Raw genomic sequence first — 21,101 nt, forward strand, 5'->3', positions numbered from 1 at the left:
AATCTTTGGTGCTTTGTGCTGCTTACATTTCTATGGTGGTCTTTAACTCACAATGCTTTTTTTTTTTTTTTTTTCCCCCCTCTTTTTCTTTCCCTCCCCCTTCCTGTACGAGAGTGAAGAAAACGGATGATAAAGGCAGTGCTGTGAAAATTTAATGTCATGCTCTTAATACTGTTTTTATGGAGGGGAGATTGTCTTCAGGTGTAATAATTTAGAAGAGTCTATTAGAGTGTTCAAAAGACGTAATAAACAGCATAAAAATGGTCCCGTCTGTTTTTAATCTTGTCGTTTGCTCAGTCTGGGACAAAACAGGTGATGTATGAAGCCACAAACTGTATGACCCTAACCCAGCGCAGTGTGGTTACAGCTTAAACGGCAGTACACTATTGCATGAGGAAAGCTGTGGGATTTTTAAATGATTCATTCCTGCCACCTGGTGGCCTTTAGTAATATTACATTTACTAGTCCTAACAACCCAAACCAATATTAAAAGAAAGTCTTTCGTACTTATTTGGGTGGGAATAAAAGGACACCATGCTTGTAATATTTTAAAATATAATACTCTTTTTATTTGGATCATTCCATATACAAAATACTTTGTCATCAGAGAAGGGAGGGGAGGTTACAAGGGGGGGGGGCTTTTTCAGTCCAGCGTACCCATTTATCACATCAAAAGACCTCGGTGCTGACGTGCTCCAAAACCCCTTCACGCAGGATGGTTTGGAGCACGAGAGACAAAGTGTGATTGTGCTGTTGTTACGCAACGTCGGACCAAGCCAGGCCAAAATCTCACCATGGTCCTACAGTAGCTGACCCTGGTTTTTTCCACTGTCTGCTATAGAAGAGCAGCAGGAGCTTTCTCCTGAGCCAGCGTTGGTCCTCGTGCCAATGGGGTGGCCCCACAAGATTCCCATAAGGAAAAACGTTACAAATATTTGGGAAAAAATATTTAGAGCTAGAAGGAGAAACTATTTTTTAAAAAAAAGATTTTTACCACAGCACGGGATAAGGATGCAGCGCTTATAGCTATGAGTAGATTTTGGCTCTGCTGATACCAAACACAAAGTAGTTACTACTCAACAGAGAATATCTGTATAGATAAAGTTATGCTTCTTGCCAGACACATGAAAAGCAAAGTGCAATAATTTACTTACAATTTACAAAACCTTTTTTATATATATATATTGTTAAGGCTTGATTGATCATTAGATGATTTCAAGTGCTGAGGGCCAAATGGCAGGAACCCCACTTAGTCTGTAGATCTGTGTAACTGCTACTTAGTGTGATATTCTTCAGCTATCTGATTCTCAGGGTGAGCTAAACACAGGAACAGCTTCTCTTCTAGAAGTAAAGGAGGTCAGATATGGCACCCGGCAGGTGGGTCATCACCTGCATTCTGATCCACCAGTGCGGCTCCATGGGGCTGTAGCGCGTGTGAGGACGCTTGGACATGATGGCATCGGTAATGTCATCCAGCACGGAGACCGTATCCTTCTGCCCGCTGCTGCAGTAAGAGCGCATCAGAGCCATGTTCTGCTCGAAGTGGGTCTTCCCATAATCCTCCTTCACCTCCGAGGGCGCCTCGCTCCACAGCTTATTGGCCGTGGTAGCCACGATGTCGCGGGTCAAGATGCCAGTGGCCACAATAAAGTTACCCGGTTCGATTACGGACACTTTTACGCCCCACGCTTTCATCTCGTAGCGGAGGCAGTCAGAAAAGGCTTCCACGGCGTATTTGGAAATGCAGTACGGTGACCTCATGATGTTGCCCATCCTTCCATACATGCTGGCCACGTTCACGACACGGCCTGTGGTCAAGAGATACAAGGGGACAGATTTTAGATTCTCCAAATAAATGCATCATAATTCAAAAGTGAATTAAGAGCCTTTAGTGCACTTTTAAAGCTGCTAGGCTTGCAGGTCCAGAGTTCAGATGTCTTTAGGAACATTTCTTGGCTATTTGCTTAGCTCAGCAAATAACGGCCTCTCACTGTTGAACAGTCACTCATAACACACTTGTTAACAGAGCTGCTGTTCTGTTAGCGTCTGCAAACTTTTCTTTTTTCTTCAGCACAACTTTGATAACACTGTTTTTTTTGCTTTACTTCAAAACATAATTTATTCCTATTTTATAGTAATGTTTTTATATATTCATTTATAATTGTGGATCTTAATACTTGAAACCACTTTCAGGAATGTTCAGTGCAAATATGCTTATCAGCATTGAAGGGTTTATATAACAAAGGTTATATAATGTGTTAATATGTTCTTTCACTTCCAGCCTTGTTTGAATTGTTATAACTCTTCACAGCTCACTCAAAGGCGGATGTATCTTTCAAATTTTTGCACTTCGGCGCCGTTATTTTGGACACTGTGTAACTGATTCCTGTTTATATGTCACAGAGTGGAGGGAACAAAATGCAGCTTACCCTTCGCCCTGCGGATTAACGGCAAAACAGCTTTAGTAACCCTGATGGTGCCCCACAAGTTGACCTCTGACACGTGCTTGTAGGTGTCCATGGAGGTAAATTCGACCTCTCCAAACGTTGACACACCAGCATTATTCACTACAGCCCAGAGAACTGGGCAGGAGAAAGTCAGAGAGAATGAAATGTATGAGTAAAGTCGACTTCTTTTATGTGGGATCTATTTGATTACCGAGCGACCTACCCGCTTCAGATTCACCCAGGATCTCCCTGAAGTGGTCCACTGCCTTGTTGACCTGCTCTTCATTGCACACGTCCAGCTGCACGACCTTCATTCGATCTGAATGAAGTTCCTCAAGCTCCTTTGCACCGTCTCCACCTTTATCCTGTAAGTGGGGACATTAGTTAAACTCACGGCCTCGGCATAAGAGGTCTCAGTTCAATCAGCTTCAGTGCTTTTAACAAGAGCAAGAGCATCAAAACCTTTTTGTGCCTTCAGTATAAATGTTTTTTCCAGTTCTTGGCGGGCAGGAGTGGTACCTGGTTTGGCTTTCTGCTGCTGCAGCCCATCTGTTTCAAGGTATGACAAACTGTACAAGCAGAGATGCTCTTCTGCATACCTTGGTTGTGACAAGTGAATATCTGGGTTACTGTTGCCTGGGTTACTGCCAGCTCAAAGAATTATTATCTGTTTGTTAGGCACAAGTGAAAACTAAACGTGGCAACGAGCCCTGAAGGTATGAAATGAGATCCTTAAGCAAAAATAAAGGTCAGCAGAGTCTTAAATCCCCTGTTCAGACATTTATTGAAGAGCCCATTACTGATCTGTTTTTAATTTTCTACTAGAACGCTAACATGCTGTTGCTGACATTTTACACTGTACTGTTATGCTTATCATTCTTGTGCTTGATGTTATCATCTGCTCGTTTGTTCCTTAAGTAAATCACTTTGTGCCACACATGTAAAACAATGCTCTGTGGATGGTTTATTATTATTATTATTATTTTACTCCTCCCACAAAAGTTCAGAGGTCACAACTAAAGAAGCGCCCATTTTTTTCAAAGGCTGAATTTGCCGACATCTGTTGCTGTGAAACAGCCGCTTTTACAGCTTTTGAGATAAGCTTAGGATATCTTATCTTAAAAGCACATGTTTCAAGGTGTATTTACAGTGTGAAAACAGGTCTCCCGAAGGACATAGGTAGGGAATGATCATTCTGATTTTCATGTGGGTGGGATTTGTGGCCATGTTGTTCTTGATTTCCAGCTAAGCTGTGCAATCGATAGCACATCTTCCTTGGAATGGGAGATTTTTTGGAAAACGTTTTGCTCACTTCCTGTTTGCAAATCAGGGAAAAATGCAGACTCGATGAGCAACATCCTTACCTTGAGAAGACATCCGGCAAAGACTATAAAGCCAAGTTTGTGCAGATGTTTGGCGAGAGCGTAACCAAATCCAGTGTCACAGCCTGTAATAAGCACGGCTTTCCCTTTCACCTACAGAGATGGGTACAGTACAGTTTTCCCCAAAACACACAATTAACATTATATGCAAATTAGAGAAAAAATGCTTACAAAAACACGCATATTTCCAAGTGAACGCAAACTCTCTGTACAGTTTGTTACAGTATAAACAAACTTATATTGCCCACCCCACATTACTGTAGCGTATCTTGTAAAGGATTTTCTGCGAGTTACAAGCCTTAATTTTGCATTTTACAACGTTTCACTGACATCTGTGTTCCATTTCAATGTTTTGCCTGATAAAATGCAAACCAGCGATTAATCCCCGTGTTTGTTGTGACATTACCTCCACCAGTCCTCTTGGAATTCGAGGCGTCGCCACGTACAGCACAAAAACTGCGTACAATGCAACTATGCACTCGGTGACGCTCGTCTCTGGCAACCCCAGCATCCTCATGAACGCGTTCAGCAGAGCAGGGAGTCCAAAACCCAGCACCACCGTGAGGAAAACCGAAAGAGCCACCAGGAGTACCGCTCGGAGCGCGGGCAGCGAGGCCATCTTGTCGGAATGGTGTGTTTGCTTTCCTGGCGTAGCGGTCCGCTTTACAGCCGTCACCACGGGTGGGCGGCACGCCCCCTGTATCACTGCAGCGACAAGCCACGGGATAGGGAAGTCCCCTGTTGTAATGTGTAACCGCAAAAGTAGCCGCAAAGCATCCGGTTGCAGGTTAAAATCGTGTTTTCGGCTAACCGACGTCGCTAAGTAACCATTATACCGTGTGGTGTCGTGTGGCAAGCTGTTAAGTGTCGCTCGAACAAACTTCGGGCCGAGATCCACGAACAAGCCCCCGACTTAAGCACTGTCCAGCCATTATGTATCAGGAGTAAGCTCTCACTGCAAAGTCACCATGAGGTGTGTTTTTTTATGCTTTACGTTAATATTTTACATGTCAATGTTCCGTTTCTAAAAACAGGACACTGGCTATCATCGGGATTGAGACGGAACCGGAAGTAACACGGAGGGAAGTTTCTTGACATAAAGCATATTTGCTTTGAAGAGATTTCTCCCTCGCTTATATAAAAGGTATATAAAAAGACTCGTTTATCATTACACATTAATGAGCAAGCACACTTTGAAGCCTAGGTATATTCTCATTTAGCATGGCACAATATGCACAAAAAGGGGGGGCAGCCTTGCACTGGACTATTTTCGGGGGAATTTTTTTCATTCAAGAATGGAAACGGTGTTGTGCCAAAAAGTGATTGTCTGCCAAAAACTGATTTCCGGTATTTGCCAAAAAGCGATTGCTCATATTTAAAGTGCTATAAGTAACTTGTTGGGCTATAATATGTTAAACATATGTCAAATGCATCTCTTATGGATGACATAAAGTCATCTTGAGCCACAAACAACATTCGTGTAACAAGATACAAGCCGCAATCAGTTTTTGGCAGCGACTTTTATATAACCTTTATTTATGCAGTAAAAAAAATCTCATTAACATTAAAAATGTATTTTGTAAGAGTAAGTTGCCCAACAGGACAGCAGAAACGGCAGCAAATATTACAATAGTTCTGTAAAAATATTTTAAGTGGGGATAAAGGACCGGATTGGTTATAATGTAAGTACAAGTTGTAAAGATACTTAAAAAACAGATAATTTTTTAATTCTTTATGTAACCCCTTTGTATCCCCTGTTCACTGAAGTCTATTTACGAACATACGTAAAGATATTACACATAAAAAATACACAGAAACACTGGAAATCAGTTTTTGGCAGACAATCACTTTTTGGCACAACAACGGCACCTAACTCAAAGGATGAGGCAGTGATGTCTCTACAACTAAGAGACAACTTATCATAGAAGTATGCATGTATAAGTACTCAAAGCACTTTACACAACTTGCCCCATTCACCCACTTGCACAAGCACTTTTTTCTAAGTTTCGGTTTAAGTGCTTTTTATCTCTCATCCACACACTTTCAGCAACTTGGGGTTAGTATGTTGCCCAAGGATATTTAGCATGCAGCCTGGAGCAGACGGAGATTAAACCACCAACCTTCAGATTAGTAGGTGACCTGCGCTACAGCCACCCCATAAAAACAAATCCTTTATTCACATTTCTGTAGTTGGATCTATGAAGAATGTCAAAGATAAGAGTTTAACAGATATGAAATAGCATTTTTGCATAAACAAGATCATTCCCAAGTAGCCTTTGGCAAAAAAGGCAAATCTGAGCATGCTGTGCAGTGTGTCCTTAAAAAAATCTGAGGAAACTGGTGGAGGATAACAGAAGAAGAAAAAATTTACTGTATCTGCATTTACGTTTGCACATTTTAATAAATAGCTCCCATTTCCTAGGATAATATAAAGATAATATAAATTCCAACAAGAAAAAAAAGCACCTGAGCAACTCCACAGCTTGTAAGGATGTTTTATTGTTTCCAGATAAAAGATTTTCAGCCAACATCCAGGTCAAGTATAATGTGGTAAAATTACAAACCTGTTTCATCTACTAAAAAAGCTGCTGGTCAAGAGTGAGATAACATAGGATGACAGCAGTAGAGAGAGCAAGGCATTAAGGCACTAAAGATCTAGTGTGCATGGCTCACTGACCATACTACGGCCTTGAGAAGTGCTGTAAACATATCTTCATATCCGTGTAAAACAGAGACTTCTAATTCAAAAACAATAGAATTAATTCTTTTGAGAAAAGAAAATATTAAGAAGACTGTCAGGTTACTGCAGAGTAAAAAAGGAAAGAATAAACTGAAAAATGACAATGTCAGTGACTACACATCTTAACCACACCGATACAAATGGCCCAGTTGATCTCTTGTTGCCATCTCCTTTTTTTTGTTTGTTTTTTTTTACAAAAGAAGCATAAACATGAGAAAAAAAAAGATTTTAATATTCACCTTTAAACAAGCACACTTCGGTTATAAACCTTTTTTCACACTGTAGAAGAACATATATGAGTGTCAGGGTAAACTGAATGATAATAATCTTGCAGAGAGAATTAAAACCGCTCATAAAATTTCACATTACTTCCCCCCACTTAAATTGGGCTGTCTTTGGAGTATGGAGTTGGTAGTGCTGGTGGAAAGAGGGACTTGGCTCATTTATAGTTGAAATAAAGGTAGGAAGAAAAACTGCAATCTGATTTTTTCGGCAGTATTTTCTTGGCAACAAGTAGAACGCAAGTGCTCTTTTAAAAATATCCCGTGCCAATCCTTCTTTATTTGAGAAAAGTATCAAGCTTTCTCTGGATATTGTCAAATGAGTCCATTCCCAAGTAGTCTGCCTGACCTTGCTCCCATTTCTGCTTCCGTTCTTCTGAGGACATCTGCTGGGATTGGGATGCCTGTGCGTGCGCGTGCGAAGACCTGCTCTCGCCCTGAAGGAATATGGAACATAACAGCAGGGAAATGAATAAATGACAAGACACGCAGACTGCACACAACATGCTGTTTTTCCTTTTTTTGCTTTTTGGAAGCGGCAAACTGCCACACTTAGCCTTTCCAAATTAATGGCAGCAGGCAAACACGCGAAAGCTCTGATTTTAGAGGAAGGGCAGCAACAGCAATAAACCAGGCGCCAACGGATGCTTAATCACTGCTGAGCTATAAAAAACAAAACAAATCTTTGTCTCCATACCTGTTCACTCTCAAAAGTGACAGTTTCACTGTGCTGGAACTTTGTGAGATGAATAAGAAGACAGAAAAGAGGTTTAAATAGCTTTGCATCATTCAAAGTTCAAAATAATGGCTATAAATTTATACTGGAGCGTTTCAGCTCATAAACTGTCTGAAAGAGGATCTTTTAGCTCCCTTAAGTTAAATCTGTTGAGATTGGCTTCCCCATGCAGGCAAAGGATCTGAAAAAGATCAGCAGGTGGGAGGGACTGTATGTCTGAGATGACTATATTAGGGATAGATCCTCTTGCTCACATCTGAGAGCATTTCGAGCAGTCTGAAGCCTCAACTTTTGGCTCTCAGGGATTACTTACACATATGCTGACCTTGCTATTTTAGCCATTTGTTATGAATTATCCAGTGACTCCATGGTTGTAGTTTTGTGCATTCGTTGCAAACGATCTTAGGTTCAAGACAGGGAGGACATACACACCCAGCCTCAGGGGTTCATCAAATGGTTGTCAGACTATGTGGTGTAAAATCTATGGTGACCCCTTTAGAAATATATAGCAACAAAAGTATGTCTTTTTCTTATGAACTATCCGCCTTTGTAACTATACAGAAAATAAGGAAACAGCTCTGTTTTAAAGATAATACCTGATGAGAAGTCGCAAATAGTGCAGGTTCAATTAAAATGTCGACTTACCTCCACACATCCTGAGTGGAAGGGCTGTTCTCCATACTCCTCATGCAGCATGGGGACCACATCACCCGAGTATAGGGTCCACCAGTTGAGAAGGAAAGTAGGGTGTGTGGCAGCATCCTGCTCACTCCCTGAAATCTGTTTGGTTTTGGGATCAAATGTGTAATCCCATGGTTTGGTCTTCCCCAGGAAATGGACCACCTTGGCATTTCCACCATATCTGAAACCAGTATTACAGTAAATGAGAGGATGTACTGTAGATGTAGTGTGGTTATGGTTCGATTTACTAAATGAAGCTTTTCTGAATAGTTTTTAATATCAAATTGTAGCAATAAAGACATTTGTATTCATAGACATAAATAGTATAGAATATGCTTAAATAAAAAAAGTTTTAGAAATGTTTTAGGAGAAACCCTGTATGTTAGTGTCAAAAAACACATTATTAAATTGTTGTGTTTTTAATTGGTCATAATTATGAACTGGACACTAATATAAATTTTAATGCTCCAGGAAACATTTTTGGGTGTCTGTGTTTAAAAGCTGGGTTAGCATGAATGAAACAAAATCCTTTTGGAGAAATAAGAATGAGAAATATATTGATCCACCCCAGTTCTGACAAGCTTAGATGTCTTTGTAGCACTGGCAATCTGCTCAAGTACACAAATAAACCTGAACCCGACACTGTCGGGTATGTTTTGCTGTGTTTGTCAGACCTCTAAGCGTTATTGCTGACAACTACAAACAACTAAAGACATGTTTATCTTCCCTGTCCTCCTGATGGATGCCAGGAAATGCCAAACCAAAAAAAGCCTGCTGATGAGACCAGAGGTGAAGACACAGAGATGCAATGAGGATGAGAGGGTAGCTTTAGACACAGCACACAATGACCAGTCCTGGAGGCAAACATTAAAAGGTCTTTAAATAAAGTGCTCTATTTCAGGAGTGGGTATCAGCTGCTCTGAGCTCAGAGTGGGCATCCAACCCAGAGCTGAGGGCCTGCTGGGGCGACACTCTAACTGTGCTGCTGGAATCTCGCTGCTCATCTCACCCGTAACCTGATGTCATGTCACGATGTGAATACGCATTCATGTGACCAGGTATCTACTTACATCTTGGCTTTGTATCCAAGACACAAGATTTTAGTCACATGGACAGACTGCTGTTGCGTAATATGAATTTCCCAGGGTAGCAGGTAAATATAGTATCTTATAGAGTTTGGTCACATAATTTTTTTAAATCCCACCTGTGACTTTAAGCATTTCATAATTACTCCATGAGTTTAAGTGTGCTTAGCAGACACTTACTGTTTAAATGCTGGGAGGTAAGTGTAGATGGCTATGCTGCTGAGATTGTAAATGAAAGGGAGATGTTTTGATATGTCAGCTGTTGCCCAGTTGCTAAAGAAGCCATTCAAAATCCCTTGGTCTCCTCCTGCAACAGAGAAATACGAAGGTAAGTGTGACAGTATGATAAGTCGAGTCGCTTTATATGGCACATTTAAAAACAACAGCAGTTGATGCTTTCCAAATGAGGTAGAATAACAAGGCAAATCTCTAGAAACATACATATAAAGCCCTAAAGAGAGATACCCCCGGGAGATCCCGACAGGGGGGGAGAATGAGATCTCCAATTGGACGAACTCAAGGTTAATGACCAACGCAACGGAAAGGACTATGAGTAAGACATGCATCTGCGGCAAGGCGTGTAAGAACCAGCGTGGCCTAAAGGTCCATCAAGCCAGAATGTAATGTTTGGAGTGGGAAAGTGAGGTGCAACGCACAGGTCCTGAACCTGGTGAGATGCAGGAGGAGTCTGGCCAGGAGGCACCTCACAGAGCCCAGTCCCTCCACACACCAGAGTCTTCCAATCCAAGCAGTGTAGTTCCACAACAGCGGATTAAGCCAGCAGTTGGAGCAAGTGGCAGAAGTTTGATGAGGATCTCTCCAACATCATACAAGCTGTAGCCAAAAGAGATGCTGACAGCAGGCTTAAAACAATGACCACCATCATAGTCAGCTATGCCTCAGAAAGGTTCGCCCTGACCGAGAAGTGTAACAAGACCCCTTATACCATGAACCGCAGGGCCATGAAGATTCATTGACTGCGCCAGGAGCTTAGGAGCCTTAAGAAGCAGTTCAAGAACACCAATGCGGAGGATAAGCAAGCTTTAGAGGAACTGCAAAACATCTTGCGGAAGAAGCTGATTACCCTCCGTAGAGCAGAATGGCACAGGAGGCGGGGAAGAGCGAGAGCCAGGAAACATGCAGCTTTTATTGCTGATCCCTTTCGCTTTTCAAAACAATTGCTTGGGGTTAAGCGAAGCGGGCGGTTGGAGTGCTCAGCAGAGGAGGTGAATAACTTCCTTCATGAGACCATGAGTGACCCACTGAGGGAACAAGACTTGGGACCCAACGAAGCTCTCATCAACCTTGCCCCACCATCAGTAGAGTTTAAGTTGACGGAGCCAAGTTTGAAGGAGGTGTGTGAGGTCATCAAAGCAGCCCACTCAGCATCTTCTCCAGGTCCCAGTGGCGTACCCTACCTTGTCTATAAGCGCTGCCCAGAGCTGCTTCGTCACCTGTGGAAGATCTTAAAGGTGATATGGCGGAAAGGGAGAGTTGCTGATCAATGGAGGTGCGCAGAGGGAGTCTGGGTTCCCAAAGAGGAGGACTCTAAAAACATAAACCAGTTTCGGAGCATCTCACTATTGAGCGTGGAGGGGAAGGTGTTTTTTAGCATTGTCTCCCGGAGATTGACCGAGTTTCTCCTTAGAAACAATTATATTGATCCATCAGTTCAGAAGGGGGGGATCCCAGGAGTTCCTGGTTGCCTAGAGCACACTGGCGTAGTTACGCACCTTATAAGAGAAGCCCACGAGAACAGAGGTGACCTAGCCGTATTGTGGCTGGACCTGACTAATGCCTATGGGTCTATCCCACACAAAATGGTTGAGCATGCTTTACACCTCTACCATGTCCCCAGCAAGATTAAGGACCTGATCCTGGACTATACGCCAACTTCAGGCTTAGGGTCACTTCTGGGTCAGTTACTTCAGGCTGGCACTGCTTCAGGAAAGGTATAATAACAGGCTATACCATCTCAGTTACGCTCTTTGCCCTTCCAATGAACATGGTGGTAAAGGCTGCTGAGGTGGAGTGCAGAGGGCCGCTAACAAGGTCAGGTGTTCGTCAGCCCCCTATTAGAGCCTATATGGATGACCTCACCATCACAACATCATCAGTTCCAGGTGGATCTTGCAAGGACTTGAGATACTCATCTCACGGGCAAGGATGAGTTTTAAACCTTCCAAGTCAAGATCTATGGTACTGAAGAAGGGGAAGGTGATGGACAAGTTTCCGGTTCTCAATCTCAGGGACCATTAACGGAACAACCAGTTAAGAGCTTGGGGAAACTCTTTGACTCCAGCCTGAAATACTCTGCTGCCATTCAGAAGGCAAATGAGGAGCTGGGACCTGGGTAAACAGCTAAGGTTCCCACAGCACATTGCAAAAACATCCCTCCGGCCAGACATGATCATTATTTCTGAGGTCTCAAAACAGCTGATCATGCCGGAACTCACAGTGCCCTGGGAAGAGCGGATCGAGGAGGCCAATGAAAGGAAACGTGCAAAGTACCAGGAACTAGTGCAGGAGTGCAGGGGAAGGGGCTAGAAGACTTTCTATGAGCCCATAGAAGTGGGTTCTAGAGGCTTTGGAGGACGATCACTCTGCGAAGTCCTAGGCCAGCTGGGTGTGGCTGGGACAGCCAAGAAGACGGCCACCCAGGCTGTGAGCAAAGCGGCAAAGAAAGCCACAAGGTGGCTGTGGATTAAGAGTGCTGATCCGTGGGTAGCTACTGGTACGCAAGTCGGGGCCTGATCACCCCCGGCTGGGTCGCCTGGGCGAGGGTGTATGATGTTGTGAGACCAGAAACACCTGATGACCCCAGGATACATCACTGAAGATGAGTACCAGTGCATCCAGGAGATGTGTCTTGTATAGATAAAACTAATAGTCACATAAATAAAAAACCTAAATAAACTATAGTTTAAGCATATTTTTCAGTGATTAACAATTTGCTAGAATAACAAAATTACAATAATGAAATAACTGAATCTGATTTAGTTAGGCTCTGAGGACCAGCTGCTGTGTAGTTCAAACATTGTAACATCTTTTCAAGACAAGTGGATTTGCAAATAGTGTACAGTGTCTTTTCCAGCGCTGACTTTTTAATAACATCAGTCATGAAAACAAAACAAGCCTCAGGTTTTAAAATTTATTAACAGTTTTGTAATTTCTTGTAAAAATGTTTGTCTTGAAGTAATTTGCCTTGGTGGCATTTGCATGCTGTGAAAATCTCTGATATGGTCACATAACAGCAAACTTGGCTTTAAAAATGTTTCTGGTCAGGTTTTGTTTGTTGGCTGAATGTCTTCACTGAAAGAGTGAGACGAATGAAAGGCACACCTGTGACAAACCACATTAGTTTTCACCTCAGCTCATCTGCTGAGATATAAGCCCAGACAAGCATTTAAAGAAATGTTCTCACATGTTTAGGACACACAACTGGATCTCATGTTCCCACTGCTACCTGAAAAAAGTAGATCTGATTTTCTAGAAACTGCAGGTAGTGCTTTACCTCAGTGGGTGCACACAGGTTGGGGCATGTGTTTAGCAGCCACAACATTAAACCCACCAAAGTTAATGTGAACAGTGTTGATTGTCTCATTAGAGGCACGACATTGCAAAAATGCTTCGGGAAACAGTTCAAAAAACAAAGAGCCCACAGCATTAACCAGGCCTCCAAACTTTGCAGATCCCAATCCAATCACCATCTATGGGATGCGCCTGAACAAGCCCATTCAAAGGAGGCTACACCCTGAAATCCACAGGACCCAAAGGATCTGCTGCCAAAGTCTGGTGCCAGATACCACAGGACACCCCCCTGAACTCTCATGTTCATTCCCAGACGGGTCAAAGCTGTTTTTTCTTTTCTTTTTTTGTGGCATGAGGGGGAGGGATATTATTGTCATTACGTTTATTTTTATTGCATAAAACATTTTATTTGTAAATAATCCTTTTTATTTTTTTCAGATTAAAAGGCAAAACAAAAAAATCCTAATCAAAGGATAATGTTGGTGTCAGTAGAAAAAATTGAGGTGCTGCCTCTGCAATTACATTGAATATTTCCAAACTTTACCCTACTCCATTCATGACCAGCCAACTTTAAATAATACAAACAGACAAAGAGGTTTAAAGACTTTTGTCTCTCACTGTGCTGGTACGTGAATTAACACTGGCCTCTGGGTTTTAAGTAAATGGACTGCAAGTTTGCGTCTGAGTTGCCTCAGGTCCTGGAGTTCAATTGGAGGGCTGTTACAGCCATTTGCCCTCCCTCAAGTTTGGCTGCTTTAGAGCTGGGGCAGCCCCTTCTCACAGCAGCAACTTACATAAATACACAACTTATAAAAGTTTGGGAGGCAGGGATCTATTTGATGTTATGTGAGGTGGGTGACAGGTAGACAACTAGACCAGACCCGAGCCTTAAATAAATGACAGCCCCCCCAAAATGTGATAAAAGTTCAGTGAATCTGTGAATGAGTCACTGAAATGACACTGACACAGGACGAGATGTTGGCTGTTAACAAAACTTTCACATGTCTCTCCTAAAAAAGCATAGGACTGTAAAGTCTGTGGCTTCGGTTTAAAATAACACACATAGCTGGCGTTTGTCTGAACCCACAGCCTCCACTGGAGAGTTCAAAACTTAATATGGAGCTGAGTATCTTCATTTTGAGGGGATGAGCAGAACACAGGAAGAATGTGCATCTAACCGGTGCCAGTTTGTTTTGGCAGCAGATAACACTGGAGCCACAGATGCAGAGATAGAGCCTCTGGGTTCAGTCACTTACTTTCTTTCCTCCTCTGCAATTTTTCTTTTCCAATACATCTTTCATGTTCTGCGGGGTAGAGAAGCGTACATGTGTATATCATGCATTCCTTGCAGGAGAGCAGAACTGAAATGCTGAAGGTCAAAGCGGCTTCACCTCATGCCCCAGTGCACATGAAAAGACCATCCATGTCTATAAATAAGACAGCTTTACTTATTAGCATGCCATCAAGCATTTAGATAGTGGCATCACACTGAAACAGGGACTCTAAAATTATCCACAAAAAGACACTAAGGGATAAATGAGTTTCAGCTTCCAAAGGGACTCTTTCTCATAAAGAAATAAGAAAATGTCTTTTGTTTGTGGTTGAAATCATGATGTGAAAGATTGTTGTGACAGAATGAGTCGGCACTTGAAAGCAGTGGCCCATATTAAGCAAACTAATTGGTTTTTCCAGTGGCACCCCCCCATCCCTGATGGAATCTGTCTCACAGCATCACAAGGGAAACAGATTCAGTGACACTAACAAGTACATAGTTTGGCACTTCTGAGCCTAACTATAAACCCCTTTCGTCTTTTGTTTACTCCACAACTGTTTTCTTTGTTGGAATTTTTGAGGTCAGAGCAGCCCGAGTAAACAATGATTTTGTCTAGAGTCCGGCCCTTCTATCAGCAGGACTGACAGCTGAATGAAATCAAAAGCTTTTTCTCGGCATATCAGATACATAATAAATACTGTTCTTCACTTAAGCACTTAATTGAGATTTCATCACAATACATTCGATTTTTTGGTGTCAGAAGATATTTATAGTCCAAACCAGGGAGTTCAAACTCCTTTTAAATTGTGACCCACTTTAATTGGCCAAACCAATTCAGTTACATTCAATTTTATCTATAAAGTGCCAAATCACAACAACTGTCACCTCAACGCATGACCAGTGAAGCGTCTCTCTCTGTCAGTGTAAAGAAGTGTAACTTCATATTTAATCCCTGAAATATCTTAACATAAGAAGTGCAGTTTTAACGATACATGTCAGTTTTTCTATATAATAAAGACATTAAAGAAATTTCTCAGCACAACACTTTGGGTTTAAATTATGAGAAATAAATACAAGTTCTGGTAGATCATTGCCTGGACTCTGTTGTAATTATTAAACAAAAAGGTTTTTGTTAACTCATTCTTACTTAAATAAAACAGATAATAAGGTAGATCGTGAAAAAAATAGAAACATTTTTGCAATTTCATTTTTTTATAATATAGTGTGAAGATAAGAAAAGCTATAAAACTTGAGACAATATAGTTAACATCTGAAGTTTATGCCCACTTTCACATTTTCCAAAGACATGCAGTGGGCCGGACTGGAGTCTTTGCCCAGTCGTATGTTTGACACCCCTGGTCTAACCAGTACTGCCCAGTTGGCAGGCTTTGGCTACATTTAGGTAAACAGCCCCAGTGAAGAGGAAATGAAGGATTAAATTTCCTGTACAACTCAAAAGTATCTCCCGTCATCTGACAATGATTAAGTTATTTATTTGCTTTTAAAAATCCATCGTTATTTTTTAACAATGTAAACGCCACAGATAAGAAAGTCTTGGCCTAGATTTCTATGAGCTACACTAGTCTCCCCAAAACAAAGACTTGGCAATCAGAAATATACGATGGGTTTCCAGCATGCACATGACATTATTTTGGTCATGTGACGTAGCTGTCGCCTTAGCTGCATGGTCTTAGATGAACTGAGAAACTCTTTTTGCCACTTTAGACTATCACGTGGTCTTCTGGAAGAAAATCTAATAAGTGGACAACAACTTGAAATTATTTTTAAGTTACATGGCACAAATTTAATTAAAAATAAATTCAAAAGCAAATAGGCAACTTGGTCTGATGTCCACCAGACTCTCTTTGGATAGCTACAATATGTCAGACTCAGTTACTCAGCTACTTTCTAAAATGCAAGTGTTCATTTTTTCCCATTTAGATTATGTAATATTAAAAAAAAAATTCTTGAGGAGCACCATGAAACTACGGATCGATGATGATTCTAGCCCTTCACTGAACCTGATATGGCTGGCATAGCTTTGACCACAATTCAGCAACAGTACGCTCCATGGAAAAGTGTTGCTTAATGTCAACTGGTGCTCTGTGCAAAACAGGGCCTCTCAAATTTAACCTTCACCCCACCCCGGTGAGCCCCTGAGAATAACTCAGCAGAGCTCGAAAGTCTCTTACAGGCGAGCCTTGTTTCCAGGCACCGAGCTTGATAAAGACCTTACTTAGAGCAAAAGATAAACAAGTCCAGTTAAACATCATATTACCAAGAGCGTTTCCAAAACCATGTTTGACTCAAAAAAAAAAAGGAATTTAAAAGGGCAGAAGTTCCTCCCTTGCTATATCATTGCCAATAACATGAAAAGTAGAGTGAAACATAAATTTTCACTCATTGCAACCCTGAATCTCAATAATAAACATGTTACATGTCATTAGTCATTGCATAGAACCAAGTGCATTCCTGAAAATGCTATAATAGCCCTTTAATAGACATTTTATAAAATGCATCCCGGCATTTTACAGCAGCTTACCGTCAAAGCTGCCATGTTCTGTACAATACTGAAGCAGTTTGCCATGAGTCTCCACAGAAGGACGAAAAACAAAAACGCCAGAGTTGAAGCAATCGGGCCAGCCAGGGTCAGGAGCAGCTGACAGTTCCTCTCTATCAAACAACTCATCTATATTTGAAAGAACCTGAGATGCACAAACAAAGCACATGTTTATACACACCAGTGATGTGCAGCATCTTCATTTTCTTTGTGCTGAAGCAAAATGACGTGTTAGCCTCACCATAGTGTCTGCATCCATGAAAACACATTTGGAGTAATGTGTGAGGGTCCAACAGTGGAGTTTGGTGAAGGTGACGCCCAGTTCGGGTCTCTTCATCATGGCCAGGTGTGCAGTGTCGCCACTGTCTAGCACATCCACCACCCTCACCTCATCGTAGATCCTCTTCAGCACAGACCTAATGATTTACAATACTATGAAATGAATCACTGTCAACCACCCATGTGGAAAACAAGAGTTCACAGGAACAGTAATGTGTATGAGTGAGAAAAAGTGAATGTAGGTAAAGTTTCTTACTGGCTAGGCTCTGATACTTGTGGACCAATGAGTGCCACCAGCTTCTTGGTTGTATTGTGCTTACGGAGGGATTTGCCCAAAACCATTGCTCCCCGAGCATAGTTGTCATTGGTAGCCAATGTCACAAATGCCTGATCTGTAAAGAAAGAAAACTGAATTAAATTGGTTAAAGGTTGCTCCCACCCAAGTACTAACCACGCCCAACCCTGCTTCGCTTCCAATATGAGAAGAGATTGGGCGCACCCTGAGTTGCTTAACTTAAAGTTGCTTCTTAATATAGTACATACAATTTAAGAATGCTCTCAAACTCGTGTGTTAGTCAGATTCTGTTCTAAATGTTATGAAGTGGTTGAATTGGTTAGTTGTCTTAGTTGAATTGGTCACATAACTGCATCATATGACTTAAATGTGTCATATTTTTCGAAAGCCTCCGTTTTCGCAGTGTGGGGCTGCCCCACACAGTCCACACGCTGAAGAGTGCACTCATTTGTGAGCGGCTCAGAGTAGAGCCACTACTCCTGCACATCCAAAGGTGCCAGCTGAGGTAATTCGCACATTTGACAAGGATGCCTCCTGGGTAAGGTGTTCCAGGAATGTCCTACTAGGAGGTAGACCCATGGCACGCCCAAGAGATTGGGGTGTGTCATGGGAACACCGTGGTGTTCCCTTCGATAGGTAGAGGGAGGTCTGGGCTTCTCTGCTTGGACATCTTCCATAGATAAGGGAAGAAAATTGATGGATGGATGTGTTAGTCAATGAATTCATCCCATTTAAAAAATTTCCATAACTCTTCTGTGAATGACCAAATGATGGAAAGATGCTAGTCTATTTTCCCCCCAAGCCCTTCGACAGATTGGTGACCTCGCCACCTAAGACAGGTGGGATGGGCTCCAGCTTCCTGTGACTATGAATTGAAGAAGTGGAAAGATGGATAGGTAGATATTTTCCTCCAGTGTAACTGCATTGCATGTATTTTTAAAGTTTACTGCAGGAATATGAAACACACACCAACAACATTACACTGCAGTTGTAGCCTCTTGCCTTTTAGGTGATGCGTTTCTGTGTGGATTCTCTAAAGCATGAATGATCCAAATAATTCATATGTTGATTATTTCAAGTGTTTTTGAATGAGCAACACAATCTAACCTCACTAAAAGTTTTCTCACAAAGTACCCCATAAAGGTTTAAATGTCTCATTAAGGTGATTTTTATTTGCAGTGTGGCATCTACTCTGTACCACCACCTCAGGCTCCTGGGAGGAAAATCTGCCAAGTCAAGTCTTGGGAACAACGGCTTGCCTGTGAGAGGACATATAAACTGAGATGACGAAATCAGCATGGCAGCTGGGATAGTTCTGTGACTAGCAGTTAGGCCAACACCAATCCCATTTGGCCTATGCGCTAACCCTCTGGCAGTAAGATACCAATAATGGGCAAGGAGATCACAATAGATAGAGTATGTCTGACATGCTAGCAGCCCAGAGTTTCTATAAGTTTGGGCCAGTTGGAGAACAATGGTTCCAAATACCACAGCTTGCCAGGAAAATTTGTTCTGTCTCACTGCCTTTTCACAGTGCCACACCTCCTTTCTCTTACGCCCCCTTTTCAATTGGTAAAAACCCTTCTGCAATATGAATGTAACACTAAAAAACACATAAAAGATGAGAATTAGCTCTGCAACAACCCAAGGTACAGTGAAGTCACCGTCCAGGCAGCAGGGTCATTTCATTTTGAGTCAGGGGGACGGTTCCCAGTAAGCTTATACCACAAATTAAAAATTAATTATGGCGACTTAGGACACAGAGTAGTGTAGTAGGTCTCAAACTAAGGTCCAATGATAGTAAAGTAGTCTAAAAAGGTACCTTGTGAAATGGTTTTATCGCACTGTGTCCACTGCACCTACTTTTGGCAGTTTCCTAATATATACATGACAAAATGGAACACAGTTATAAAAAGTAGTAACACTGTAATTATGTCACACCGGTAGCTGGTCACTGTGACAAATACAAGTTAATTATGTAAAGTAAGACTGTAACCACTTTAAGAATACTAAACTTCTTATTCAACAAGGGAACACAACTACCCAAAAACAAAGAGAACAGTGACAAAAGACTATATTAGCTACATAATGTCATTTAATGTCACCAAAGTTCGCGCCATTTGCTACTTTTAAAACTTTAGAGAAAAAAAAACAAAAAATTAACAAGAATTTTTTACTATCGACGCTGAGAGTGTTAAAATGTTACCTACCAGCCATGACTGACGAATAAGTCGCAGCTACTCTGTAGCCTGGACTTTGCAGAAGCCTTGCGTGGCGAAAAGGACCGACTAAATATACAGAGGTGGTTTAAATACCAAGATGACAGCAGCCAGACCGGCGTCACGTGACAGCCCCCAACACACCCACCTGCTGTTGACATGCTCCACCGCTACACAGCAGCACCTCAAGCAACACCGCTTTGAACAGGTTTACAGCCTACAGATGACGAAAAATTGCAATTATTGAAAATATTGTGCATTGCTTCCTCCTCCTAACGTTACGGAAATTTCACAACTCTGAAAAAGTAAAGGGGGAAAAATTCTTTGAGTCAGAGATAACGTTGCACTCTCAGGACATAATTCTACAGCTCTGACCTTTCAAACAGCTGCCGGGTATCTCCCCTGAGTCCTGTCATCTTTAGTTATAGTGACAAATGAAAGACGGCGAAGATGTAATGCGTCCAGGAACAAGATGTCCTGTAGTAAACATTTGGCACTTTGTCGCCACCTTGTGGATTGAAGAGCGTATAGCAAGGCATTTATCAAACCGTAGTTTAGGAGGTCATTCAGTGCTCTTATTGTATTACACAACAGTGAATTATTTTTAGCTCAAGTAGTGTACTTTAAGAGGAGTGTCATAATTAAGCAAGAGGATGATATGTCATTTTACTGTCTTACATTTAAATCAAAATAATGACATCAAGTGGCAGAATTAAAAGCATACAAATGGCAATATTGACCACAATCTTACCAACCTGTTTAACATGCATGCAATGGACTGTTTAGTGCAAAAAGCAAATATAATCTTCTTAAAGTGTTATTTTATTAATTAATCTAAAGAAAAAAGATGACTATTATTATTTTTGAAAATGTTACAGTTAATTTGCATATTTGTAAAACAGAAATCTAAACATTATTATGTAAAAGCCTCTTTATCATCTTTTGTCTGTTAATTTTCAGTAATTTAAAGTAAAAATCATTTGTGTTATCATTGAAATAAACGTGTAACTATCCAGCACAGAGGCATAATCTCCCCAGTGTGTCCTTGGTCTGGCCTTGAGCCTTCATACGATGTTGAAATTTCTTCTTTTAAATCACTGAAAGAGTGCCTTTTTAATTTAGGCCCATACCAAACTGCACGGACATTTGCATTTTTAAAAAGCACTAATCAAAGGAGAAATAGAAATCACTGAAATGACAATATTACGAACAAGCTGACTGACAAAGTCATAAAAAATTGGAACAATGAAAATAAATATAGTACATCCCACTTATTATATATATCAGTGGGATGAGGGTCAATACACTGCTTTTATTTGAATATAAAACTAGTCATATTTTTTCCCCTGCATTGTGATGCGTGAAAACCAGTCAGTGAAATTTACTTTTCCAATTTTACCCCAGAAATGTGAATGTGAAGTAAAATTTCCCGCTGGTCTTTGGCTCCCTTATTTTCTCCACCGAGGCAGATGCTTGGCAGAATGGAGATGCTGCCAAGAAGTGCTCTTTGCTTGTCACATACTGTGCCCTTGTTTAGAAAATCCCTAACAACAGATACCCACGCCCACCTAAGCGCTGCTACTGGAGCAGTG

At 41.5% G+C, this 21,101-nt stretch overlaps 2 protein-coding genes across 3 annotated transcripts; both read right to left on the reverse strand.

The window, feature by feature from the left end:
• Window positions 1-544: 544 nt before the first annotated feature.
• bdh1 (3-hydroxybutyrate dehydrogenase, type 1) lies at window positions 545-4,906 on the reverse strand. Its single transcript, XM_026179658.1, has 5 exons — window positions 4,236-4,906; window positions 3,812-3,922; window positions 2,671-2,812; window positions 2,430-2,582; window positions 545-1,808 (listed from the first exon to the last, which is right to left on the reverse strand). Exons 1-5 carry the CDS (start codon window positions 4,446-4,448, stop codon window positions 1,342-1,344), a joined length of 1,086 nt encoding a protein of 361 aa, XP_026035443.1. The 5' UTR covers window positions 4,449-4,906; the 3' UTR covers window positions 545-1,341.
• A 1,402-nt stretch (window positions 4,907-6,308) lies between these two features.
• Window positions 6,309-19,723, reverse strand: gyg1b (glycogenin 1b). Of its 2 annotated transcripts, XM_026179659.1 has the most exons (8): window positions 19,501-19,723; window positions 17,252-17,387; window positions 16,958-17,132; window positions 16,699-16,861; window positions 9,533-9,659; window positions 8,232-8,448; window positions 7,548-7,586; window positions 6,309-7,287 (listed from the first exon to the last, which is right to left on the reverse strand). In XM_026179659.1, the coding sequence occupies exons 1-8, from the start codon at window positions 19,505-19,507 to the stop codon at window positions 7,129-7,131; spliced, it is 1,023 nt and encodes a 340-aa protein (XP_026035444.1). In that variant the 5' UTR covers window positions 19,508-19,723; the 3' UTR covers window positions 6,309-7,128. The 2 variants fall into 2 exon arrangements, with proteins under 2 accessions (XP_026035444.1, XP_026035445.1); XM_026179660.1 differs by lacking the exon at window positions 7,548-7,586 and having other exon boundaries at window positions 19,501-19,720.
• Window positions 19,724-21,101: the final 1,378 nt, after the last annotated feature.

The sequence above is a fragment of the Astatotilapia calliptera genome, chromosome 9 (assembly GCF_900246225.1).
Source record: "Astatotilapia calliptera chromosome 9, fAstCal1.2, whole genome shotgun sequence".
NCBI lineage: Eukaryota > Metazoa > Chordata > Actinopteri > Cichliformes > Cichlidae > Astatotilapia > Astatotilapia calliptera.